General features: G+C 43.8%; 1 protein-coding gene across 1 annotated transcript; it reads left to right on the plus strand.

Annotated features, from left to right (window-relative positions):
- Positions 1 to 2,931: 2,931 nt before the first annotated feature.
- On the plus strand, positions 2,932 to 4,581 carry LOC139783682 (uncharacterized). The gene has a single exon (XM_071722823.1). It carries the CDS (start codon positions 2,932 to 2,934, stop codon positions 4,579 to 4,581), a length of 1,650 nt encoding a protein of 549 aa, XP_071578924.1.
- Positions 4,582 to 12,813: the final 8,232 nt, after the last annotated feature.

A 12,813-nucleotide genomic window follows, 5' to 3' on the forward strand; every position in this document is an offset into this window, starting at 1 on the left:
TGTGGATCTTTCGAGCTGCCGTCGACTCGAGATTATATTTCGCTGGCCTTCGACCGTTCTGACTTCGTATATACTCTGCTATAATAATTGTTTGCTGAATCACTCTCTTCCTCTCTGCTTCCTCGCGGGAAAATAGTCATACACCTATTTCTTATCGTTTATTCGCACCATGCCTAAGAACGCCGAAGCTTGTTGCGAATTGTGCATTAGGCGGATACGAGAGATTCACGATCTCTCCTTGCAAGCCGCGACAGACACGGCGATCCGCGCGAATTTTCTCGCCCGCTATCCGAGCGTGGCGAAACTCGCGGAGGATTTCGAGAACGCTCACCTGAAAATCATTCAGGAAACCGCGGATTTCGAGGCCGAGGACGTGATTAGAGCCGAATTCGACAAAATGCACTATGCCGTAAAGAGCCGGTATCACCTTATTGTTGGATAGCGCGAGCCAGGCCAATTTCATTACAGAACGCTGCCTTCAGGCGGCTTCCGTCGCACCAAGCACAGTGCGACCGTATTCGCTGTAAACGAGACTAACAAGGGAACGGTCGGAAGTGTCCCTACCCGATTTGGATGCGCTTTGGATATGTTGTTGAGCATAAAAAAAACAGACTCGTATTTTTTTTTGCGGCGTATCTCGACGTTTAGGGGTTGAAAAAACCCCTAAAAAATAACGACCGATTTGGATGCGCTTTGGATATGTTGTAGAGCATCAAAAAACATTAGACACGGGTTTTTTTTGCTGCTTATCTCGACGTTTAGGGGTTGAAACAACCCCTAAAAAATAACGACCGATTTGGATGCGCTTTGGATATGTTGTCGAGCATCAAAAAACATTAGACACGGGTTTTTTTTTGCTGGTTATCTCGACGTTTAGGGGTTGAAACAACCCCTAAAAAATAACGAATTTTATAGTTTTTAGCGAATATCTTCGAAAATATAAGGCGTATGAAAAAAAGTTTGGTACAAAAGGTTTATGGCTTTTTGTGCTCTTTACAATGGCGTAATCAGATTTTTCAAATTTGTCACATTTTTTAATTTAACCCCACTCCCACCTATTATTTTTGCCAAATATAACAATTTTTTCAAAGCAAATTTAAGAGCGTCAAATGCCAAATACATCCATGTGTATTTTTATTATGATACCATTATTAGATTTTTGGCAAGACGAGATGATATGTGGTATAGGCGTCGCCCTGTAGGTAGGAGTTGCGTTATTTCTGTTCAGTTGCGCCGTACGCTTAAAAATTTCCATTTCAACTCCGGGATGACCGAAAGCGCTGATGCAAAGGCCAGCGCAAGGCACTGACAGCGAGAGGTTAACGCTATTTCGAGAGTCCTAGACTAGCAACGGAATGTCGACTCCGACATTATAAATACCGCCGAATTGTAAGATCACATTAATGAATAATTATATTGTTGTGCGCTCACAATTTACTTCGACGCGTATTTATAACACTGTTTTGCGCACGCGCCATTTGAACTTCGGATGACGTGATATCTTTTCCTCTGCTTGGACTTTCATCGCATATTATGTCGTAGTATATAGTAATGGAAATTTTTAAGCGCACAGCGCAACTGAACAGAAATAACGCAACACCTACCTACAGCGCGACGCCTATACCACATATTATCTCGTCTTGCCAAAAATCTAATAATGGTATCATAATAAAAATACACATGGATGTATTTGGCATTTGACGCTCTTAAATTTGCGTTGGAAAAATTGTTATATTTGGCAAAAATAATAGGTGGGAGTGGGGTTAAATTAAAAAATGTGACAAATTTGAAAAATCTGATTACGCCATTGTAAAGAGCACAAAAAGCCATAAACCTTTTGTACCAAACTTTTTTTCATACGCCTTATATTTTCGAAGATATTCGCTAAAAACTATAAAATCCGTTATTTTTTAGGGGTTGTTTCAACCCCTAAACGTCGAGATAACCAGCAAAAAAAACCCGTGTCTAATGTTTTTTGATGCTCGACAACATATCCAAAGCGCATCCAAATCGGTCGTTATTTTTTAGGAGTTGTTTCAACCCCTAAACGTCGAGATAAGCAGCAAAAAAAACCCGTGTCTAATGTTTTTTGATGCTCGACAACATATCCAAAGCGCATCCAAATCGGGTAGGGACACTTCCGACCGTTCCCTTGTAAGGCGGCTACAACGAAGGGCCTCACCTCCTTTGTAATTCGTGCGCGAGGTCGGCACGATACTCGTTTCTCCATTGAGGCTACGGTCCTCTCGCGTATAACTTCGCCGTTGCCTAGTGATAAAGTCGAAGTCCGGTCGTGGAATCATTTAAAAGGATTGCCGCTCGCGGATCCCGAGTATTGTGTGCCCGGTAATATTGACATTCTTTTGGGAGCTGAATCGTTTTTATCTGTGTTGCGCGACGGCCGCCGTAAGGGAGGGGAGGGAGAACCTGACGCTTTCAATACGATATTCGGTTGGGTACTGACAGGTGCGGTATCCTCAACGGTGCAATCGGCACCCCTGCGCTCGTTCGCTACCACCCTCGAGTCGATCGAGAGATCCGTGAGCAACCTTTGGCAATTAGATGAGGTGCCGGAACACGCTCCTTGTTCAGAAGAAGATCGGCGTTGCCAAGAGATCTTCGCCAAGACCACATATCGTGACCACTCGGGCCGTTTCGTGGTTTCGTATCCATTCGCGTCGGATCCTCCTACATTCGTCGACTCGCGTTCTATAGCTGTTAGTCGTCTCCGCGCGCTTGAACGTCGCTTCAAATCGAACCCAGAGTATAGAATCGGTTACAATAAATTCATGCAAGACTATCTCGATAGCGGTCATATGGAAGTAATTCGTGATCCATTCCCGTCGGATAGTCATATTTATTATTTGTCTCACCACGGCGTGTACAAACTCGATAGCACTACCACCAAATCTCACTGCGGACGTGAAACAGATGTTTCGCCAAGTATGGATAAACCCGGAGCAATGCGACTACCAACGCATTGTCTGGCGGTTTTCGGAATCGGATCCTATCCTGGATTACATTCTCAAGACAGTTACTTTCGGCTCAACTTGTTCACCGTTCCTGGCGATCTATTGCTTGCTCCAGCTCGCGACTCTATATCGGGAAGAATATCCTTTAGCGTTCGCCGCATTATTCGAGGCGCTTTACGTGGATGACGTCGTGGTTAGTGTTCGTACGGTGGAGCAGGCTCGCGCGCTTCGAGATCAGTTGTTATCGCTTCTCCGAAGCGCCGGCTTCGAACTCAGAAATTGGGCGAGCAGCCATCCTGCCGCGTTGGATGGACTCGACCCGCAGTTATGTAACCCATCCGAGTTATCGTTTGAATCGAGCGAAGATCAATCTCTTAAAGTCCTGGGCCTTCGGTGGTACTCACAATCCGATAGTTTCGGATTCCAGGTTAATCCGTTGGATCGCAGATGCACTAAACGTACTATCCTGTCGGAGGTGGCGCGTATTTTCGACCTTTTAGGATTACTGGCTCCTCTCACGTTTACCGCGAAGTGTTTCATCCAACGTCTATGGACGCTTAAACTGGAATGGGATGACGAGCCTCCCGCAGATATTCGTCGCTGCTGGGATCGGTTTCAGGCGGAAATCGACACGTTAGCTTCGCTTCGCATCCCTCGCACGTTTGACACACGCAATGTCGTTCGTTGTGAGATTCATGGCTTTTGCGAAGCCAGTGAATTGGGCTACGGAGCCGTGATTTATTTACGTTTTGTCACCCGGGATGGTGTGGTCATTCGCCTACTCTGCGCTAAATCTAAAGTGGCGCCGCTTCGGCCTGTCACGATTCCCCGTTTAGAGCTCTGTGCAGCTTTGCTTCTTTCGAAGCTCATCGCTTACGTTCGTCAAGTCCTTCAGGGACACCTCGGAATCGATGCTGAGTATGCATGGTCGGATGCCGAGGTGGTCCTTGCCTGGATTCGCTCGTCTCCACATAGGTGGAAGACGTTTGTTCGCAACCGCGTTGCTCTCATTCAAGAGAAGGTACCGGTCTCATCCTGGGGCCACGTCGATACGGAGACCAATCCGGCGGATCATTGCTCCCGCGGACTTTATCCCCGCGATCTGGTGGCTAATTCGATGTGGTGGACGGGCCCCGAGTGGCTCGTGCGCTTCGAACCTCGAGTTGAACCTTTACCTCAGCTAGTCGTCCTTCCTATCGAGGAAAAACAAGTCACATCTCTTGTCGCGCTCGATACGCCCAACGCGGTATATTCGTTGTTAAATAAATTCTCGTCGCAGGACAAAATTTGTAGAGTAATCGCGTACCTTCTAAGGTTCGTAAGTCGCTTTCGTGCCAAGTCGGCTCACACGACTCTGGCCATTGATCGACTCGAGATGCAGGCCGCGCTATTAGTTATAGTCAAAGTCGTACAAGCGGATGCATTTCGAGACGAGATAGACCGACTGAGGATCGGGAAAGGGATCCCTAAGTCTCTCCTCCAGCTTGCTCCCTTCCTCGATCCCTCGGGCGTCCTCATGGTGGGCGGGAGACTCGTGCAGTCGGTGCTGCCATACGAGAATAAACACCTGCCTTACTACCGAACAAACATAGACTCACGGAGCTCGTGATCGAACAAATGCACCGCGCTCACCTACATCCGGGCAGACGTACCATGCAATATTTGTTGGCTCAGAGATTTTGGATCCTTGGCGTACACCGCGCTGTTACCGACCGACCGCGTTAGTCAGGTCAAGCTATTCTCGATTACCGGCGTCGATTTTGCGGGACCATTCTCGTTGGTTACTCGCCGAGCGCGTGGAGTCTCATCGTTCAAAGCCTATGTCTGTATATTCGTTTGTTTTGCGATCAAAGCTGTTCATCTTGAAGTCGTTCTTTCGCTGTCTACTGACTCATTTCTCGCTGCGTTGCAACGCTTCGTGGCACGACGCGGCCGCTGCTCACTCCTCTACAGTGACTGCGGCACCAATTCGTGGGAGCCGCGCGCGAACTCGAGGGGCACATGAGCCTCGCGGCAGAGCGGGAGACGATCAAATGGACGTTCAATCCTCCCTCCGCGCCCCACTTCGGGGGCCTCTGGGAGTCGGGCGTTAAATCCTTCAAAACCCACCTGCGACGGTGGTGGGGGTTCAAGTCTTGTCAATCGAGGAGTTTACTACAGTTCTCGCGCAAATCGAGGCCGTCTTGAATTCCCGACCCCTCTGCCCTGTGAGCACCGGTCCTTCAGATCTCGAAGTACTGTCTCCGGGCCATTTCCTCACGATGGAGCCCCTGGTATCCGTTCCCACGCACGACGTGACTCCGCTGCAAATTAATCGTTTGAGTCGATGGCAGCTCATACAACGAATCCACCAGGATTTCTGGAAGCGCTGGCACCATGAGTACCTCAATACGCTACAGCAGCGTCCCAAATGGTGGAACTCGATCAATCAGATCGCTGTCGGCTCGTTGGTCCTCATCAAGGACGCCAAAATGTCCCCTTTGCGTTGGAAACGTGGACGCGTAGAGGCGCTACACCCGGGTAGCGATGGCGTCTCGCGTGTCGCCACGGTGCGGGTGGCGGATGGCTCAATCGTACGTCCCCTGGTGAAATTGTGCCCCCTACCAATGGGCACTGTTCCACCGGCGGCTCACTCCGCGTAATAAAATACAACACGCTGTATTTTGGTGGGCGGCATGTTTGGCGCTCGCCAAATTGTATACATATGTGATCGTTAGTTAATAATCGTTAGTTTAATCTCGTTAAATACATCTCGTATATAGTATATAGTAGGTTACAAATATCCCGCGTTAACGTATTTCGGCGACTCGCGCGAGACGTCGGCGGATCGCGATCGATCCCGCGTTAATCGATATCCCCGCGACTCACCAATCGGTGCTGCCCCCGTTCACCCCACGAGGGCACCCGCCGAAGAAGAGCAAGTACTCGCGTGCGACACTGTTCCAGAGCGCGAGCTCCGACACACACTCGCTCATCGTCCATCCGTCGGGATGAACACACTCAACTACCAATACGGAGCCCGAGAGCTCTAGAAGTTTCGCTCCTCGGAGAGATCGCCTGTTCTCTGCCTGCTTGCCTGCTGCCTTGCCCTGCTTGCCTCGCCGTTTGCTTGCTGCTCTGCCTACCTTGTTAGCCTGCTGCCTTGCCTGCTGCCTGTGCCTCGCCTGCGCTTACTGCACGTGTCCACGAGCTTGCACGAGAGATCCTCCAGGAGACGGCGGCACCCCCCGAACGGTGAGTCGCCTTTCGTTATATCTTTTCTCGTTGTCTATCGCTTTCATTTCGCTTTGAGGAGACGGGATACACCTCCTCTGGTCCTTCGAACCTAAAATCTCGCGGACAATCGCAAATCCGGGAACGGTCTTACGCATCCCCCGAGCAATAATATATTATAATATATTATATTATATAATATATAATATATATATCATATATTATATATTATATAATATATATAATATACCGGGTGAATCTTAATGGATGCACCAACTTTTTACCATAGGAGATGAGTTACCGACCGCAACTGTAATGAACCGAACGATCCATAGGTGACACCAGCTTGAATCGACCGCTTCGATCGACGAGTCCGAGGTGATGTACAGGCAAGTTAAAAACTGTGAATCAAATAACGTATGTCGTATGTACATACTTTTCTAATATATCCAACTATCTTACGCATTTTTTTTTTACATACGTATAATTTTATTTAATAACACGATTTCTTATTATTCTCCATCTATGCGCAACGTATTTACCGCATGTACTACGTTTACGCGAGCGTTACTTTTGTAGTAACTTACAATAATTCACTCGTTTACGCAGAGTAAATTATCGTAAGTTACTACAAATTTCCTTTACGCGAAGGAATTATCGAAAGTTACTACAGAAGTAACGCTCGCGTAAACGTAGTAATATAGTACAAAATCCGGCCGCGTGATTTATACGTTTATCTGTTATTTTATCGAAATGCGATTTTAATGGAAGATTACATATCAGGTCATACATCGCGGCCGGTGTGCCTAGCAAAATCTTGTCGCAAGTACCCTCAATTAGATCTGTATTAATTAAATTTTTTAAGACAACTTCGTTCATTTGTTTGCGAAGTAAATGAAGCGTCATCTGAAAGAGAGTGATCTAAAAAACTTGAAAAAATAGGTTTCCACCTCTCAGTCTGCCGCAACCTCCTGGCAGCCAGATGCAAAAAGGTTCTTTTTTGTTAATTATCAACGTTCATCGTGTATCGAGACAATTTTTACACAAATTGAAGCTAAATTTTTCCTCTACACGATGGAATATGGTTGCCTGCGTAAAAGCTGCCGCAACTAGTGGTTGCTAGCATTTGAATGACTCGCTCTCGCCTGCGCGAGCTCTTCAATCTTACAATGTGTTACAATGGAATAATCACAGCAATTTCCTTGAATTTCTTTAATATTACAATAGTTCCTAAACAAGTTTTCAAAAATTCCTTTTATAAATAAATTCCGCCGCTCATTCGTCTTCCGACTCGTCTGAACTCGCAACATCATACTCCAAATCATCAGAATTATCATTCGCGTTTTCAGATCTTTCATTTATCGACACGCGCAATTTTTGTAAATTCGATGTGGCAAAATGCTACAGATCCGTGTTGTATTAAATTACGCGCTGAAGATTGCGGTTGGTTATTAGATGGTTTTTTGAAACCAACGTGGTTCGTTGGGTACCCAACGCCGTTGAAAGTCGAAGATGTATTGCGCGTGTCGATGAATGAAAGTTCTGAAAACGCGAATGATAATTCTGATGATTTGGAGTATGATAGAGGAAAAATTTAGCTTCAATTTGTGTAAAAATTGTCTCGATACACGATGAACGTTGATAATAATTAACAAAAAAGAACCTTTTTGCATCTGGCTTCCAGGAGGTTGCGGCAGACTGAGAGGTGGGAACCTATTTTTTTCAAGTTTTTTAGATCACTCTCTTTCAGATGACGCTTCATTTACTTCGCAAACAAATGAACGAAGTTGTCTTAAAAAATTTAATTAATACAGATATATTTAATTGAGGGTACTTGCGGCAAGATTTTGCTAGGCACACCGGCCGCGATGTATGACCTGATATGTAATCTTCCATTAAAATCGCATTTCGATAAAATAACAGATAAACGTATAAAATCACGCGGCCGGATCTCGTACTATATTACTACGTTTAAGCGAGCGTTACTTCTGTAGTAACTTTCGATAATTCCTTCGCGTAAAGGAAATTTTGTAGTAACTTACGATAATTTACTCTGCGTAAACGAGTGAATTATCGTAAGTTACTACAAAAGTAACGCTCGCGTAAACGTAGTACATGCGGTAAATACGTTGCGCATAGATGGAGAATAATAAGAAATCGTGTTATTAAATAAAATTATATGTAAAAAAAAATGCGTAAGACAGTTGGATATATTAAAAAAGTATGTACATACGATATACGTTATTTGATTCACAGTTTTTAACTTGCCTGTACATCACCTCGGACTCGTCGATCGAAGCGGTCGATTCAAGCTGGTGTCACCTATGGATCGTTCGGTTCATTACAGTTGCGGTCGGTAACTCATCTCCTATGGTAAAAAGTTGGTGCATCCATTAAGATTCACCCGGTATATATATATAATATATTATATATTATAATATATATATTATATAATATATAATATATATAATATATTTATATATATATTATATATATTATATATATTATTTATTTTATATATTATATAATATATAATATATATAATATATTTATATATTATATATTATATATATTATATATTATTTATTTTCTATATTATATTATATATTATATATTATTATTATATATTTTCTTATTATACGATGCGCTTCTCTACGCCGTCACGATCGTTTCAGACGCCACATCAGAAGAAATAAAGGAACATCGAGAATGTTAGAAGAAATAGATAATAATTGTATAACAATTCTCGATGTTCCTTTATTTCTTCTGATGTGGCGTCTGAAACGATCGTGACGGCGTAGAGAAGCGCATCGTATAATAAGAAAATATATAATCAAAAGTAAAATTAATTGAAGAACAAAATGCCTGGTCCCATAAGCCAATTTAAGAGAGGACAGATAATAGCGTTGAGGGATAGTGGCATGGGTCCGACAGACATATCAGCCCATTTGAATATAAGTGTATTGCTCGAGCTAAAAATATAAATCACCGAAAAAACGTTGTTTAGACACTTTCATGCCTAAAGTCATCGATTCAAAAATTGCACACAAGCGTGCGCGTATCTTTCTTTGTAATTAAAAAATATATGAAATAAAAGAAATGTATACAGAGTTCGTTCTGAATGCATACATAGCATCTTCAGGAACATGCGCTTTTATTACAGGAACGTTCAGTTCATCGTATGGTGAGAAGATTCGACACATTGGGACATGTTAACCCGTCCCCGATACCTGGACGACCGAGAGGAACAAATGCTGAGGAAGACCAGGGAATATTGAATGTTATTCAACAATCTGGCTTCCATTCGTCGCGACAAATCCGACTAAATGTCGATCTAACGTGCTCAGATCGTACTGTGCGGCGCCGTTTGCACAATGCCGGTTATCATCACCGGATTCCCGCACAAAGAGAAGTTTTCTCTCATCTGCACAAGGAGCAACGGCTGGCTTTCGCGTTGGAACACTTGGGATGGGAGGAAGAATGGATGTATACCATCTTTTCAGATGAGAAGGTATTTTCGACTGACGAGTCTGGTAGAGTGACATTGTGGAGAACGAGAGGAACGAGGTATGCGGAGGAAAATGTTCGTTTTCGCGCACGAAGTGGACGCATCACATTCAGTTTTTGGGGATGTATGACTTCGCAAGGCCCTGGGCCGCTTGTTCGCACAACACCACACATGAACGGCGAAGAATACATCCACATATTATCTGATGTGATGATGCCATACGTTGCGGAGACTTTTCCTGGCAGACCGTACGTGAATTTCGTTCAAGACAATTCAGGAGTGCATCGAGCGAGAATTGTCCAGGATTGGCTGGCTGAACAACCTCAGGACGTTGAACTAGCCAGCCAAATCCCCTGATTTGAATGTTATCGAACATGTTTGGGGCATTATGGTGCAAGAGTGGGACCCTCAAATTCCACGAACACGAGAGGCTCTTGCACAATATGCTGTGGAAAAATGGGAGGGTCTCCGCGCAAGGCCACAATTTTTTGAAAATTTAGTGCGGTTAATGCCCCGAAGAATGAATTGCGTAATTGACAGTAATGGAAGCGTCACGCGATATTGAGTGACGCCTCCATTACTCTCTATGAATGCATGGTGATGTATAAATGTTGCATGACTGCAAAGTGGACAATTCTCGATGAGTGATTAAATTAATTATATTACAGTAACAGTTATATGATTTGTAAATATAATTGTTATTGCAATATAATTAAAAGTGTATGTGTGTGTGTGTGTGTGAATGAGGAAAGTGAATGCTGAATGAATGCTGCGCATAGTGAACAAAGCGAAATCCATCCGTTGCTCCTTTGAAGGATCCCCGATAGGAAAATTACACAAATATTATCATTCAATTGGACAATTATTGCGCTAAGATGGTTCTTCATAACGCTGCTGTCTTGCTGAAATACTATTTATAAATAAATTGTGCAAATATGTATCAATATTTGCACAAAAGTCTTAATTTCTACTAGTATTGTTGCAAATTAATATCGAGACATATAATTGCAGCATTTCCAATTTCATTCAGATTTCGTCATATCATCTTATAAATCTTTTCCTATCGGAGAAAGTCACTTATACTCTTGCGGCGTATAAAGAAACACATCGTGCAATCAGCGTAACAATTAAGTAGATACCTTATACACTCACATATATCAGAATTTCTTGTGATGAACCAATGTAAATCCATCCTGTGTCCCAACGTAATTCATCCTTTGTCAAAGTTATTTATCTGCAAGTAAAGTATTGGATAAATATGTAAATGTACATTGCTTGAATGGATAATCGCACAGATACGATGTTGTGAGCGCACAACGTATTCGAGATCAATTATTGCACCTGGCAACACCGAGGGCCGGATTACTTGGTAATCCGACCCTAGCGACGAGGACCGCTGACGCGAAAGCCAGCACGCGTCGCGGTAATGACCAAATATGGGCATTCTGGACATCACCAGCCCGCTAGGACTTTGATCTCGAAGTCAAAACCGCTGACTGCTGAGTCAGCAATATCGAGCGCGATAAAAAGCCCGCCCTTCCAAGGAACGGCGGGCAGTCTAAGAACCGAGCGCGTACCGCGAGTCAACGTATCGTTAATATATGGTAACCCGCAAGTCAGGGTAGTGAAGTAATTGATTCAAGTGTAACTACGAGAGATCTGTTTTATTAAACGCCTTTGCAACCACAACTCCCGAGTGTTGTTCTCTCCTCCAACCCGGCGGATCCAAAGAACCCGGTGCCGGCCCTGAGCACTCATTCAAGGCGCGGCACAACACTTTTACTTAATATGTATACTTTCAATAATAAATGATCTTTAAATTGCATACTGGATTCGAAATCGGAAATTGTATCCCACTTCCTTTCTCCAACGTTGAGCGATTGCCGGTTTTTATCTTCAATACTTCGTTGATATTGCATCACCACAACCTATTAGTATAATTTATCCAAGTAACTCTGCAAATATTGGACAAATCTGTTATTGCACATTATTCCAATGGATAATCGTATAGGGGAGACCGGGGCTAAACCGCCAACGGGGTTGAACCGCCAAATCAAATATCTCGGAACCTGTATATTGTGCAAACTCGCTATTAATATTGTAAACGCTGCTTATGGTACCCATGTGACCAACGGAGTTTCGGCAGGTTACCTGCCGTGTTATGATTTTTACGGAGGCAAACGTGTTTTCGTGGTGAAAAGTGAAATTTTCTGCGCGTGGAAATTTTGTAATATCTGCAATAATATTTGCTCTCCAAATCTCGAGGTAGGTGATTATAAATGCATGCTGATTATAAAGAGTAATGCATGCTGAACACGAATCCAGTGTAGATATCTAATATTTCATGGGCGATCAAACCTGAAACTGATTTACTCCGGAGGGGTGGCGGTTCAACCCCGGCATTTTTGAGATTTTAATTTTTTCACCGTTGTCGTTTTTGCTCTATACCGGTTAAACAAAGCAACATAGATAAAAATTTCCTATATAAATTTTGTAGCTAAAGGTTCACTCTTTACAGTGGTATACCACATTTAACTAAAATTATTTATTTTGTTGTTAAAAATCGGCACCGAAAAAAAACTGGCGGTTTAGCCCCGGTCTCCCCTACATATTTTTTTAATGCCCGGTAAAAAAATGTATATATATATATATATATATATATAATTAAATATATCAAAAATTGTTGTGAGAAGGCTTTGAACGAGCGATGTGCTCCCGTTCTTCCAGAGGGCAGCTCGCTGTCGGTGGCGCGGCTGCCGCGGCGCGAAGCGCCTCGCGTGCGTGCGGGCATCTTGGATGCGCAGAAGAGTCTCGATCGTGGTCGTGTTCAGACGTCGGTTACGATATAAAGTGTGATATATTATATACAGAATAAATAGAGTACCCAGAGTATTAGAAAAGCTGAGGTGATTATTCCCTGCCCATCTTGCCACATCTCGCAGCGTTCTTAGCGATATTTACAATTGGTTACGGGCCCAGGGCACGATTCCCCTGCGCGAGAAACGCGGCACGTGCGTGCATAGTGTGTGAGACGCCGGTGAAGGCATAAGAAAGAGAGGTAGAAGCATCTAGAAGATTAGAGGGTAAGTAAATAATGTCTCTCGTTGCTGACGAGCAAAA

Source organism: Temnothorax nylanderi, unplaced genomic scaffold (genome assembly GCF_030848795.1).
Source record: "Temnothorax nylanderi isolate EJ_2023f unplaced genomic scaffold, tnyl_v1.0 TNYL_tig0530_pilon, whole genome shotgun sequence".
In the NCBI taxonomy this organism is placed as follows: Eukaryota; Metazoa; Arthropoda; class Insecta; order Hymenoptera; family Formicidae; genus Temnothorax; species Temnothorax nylanderi.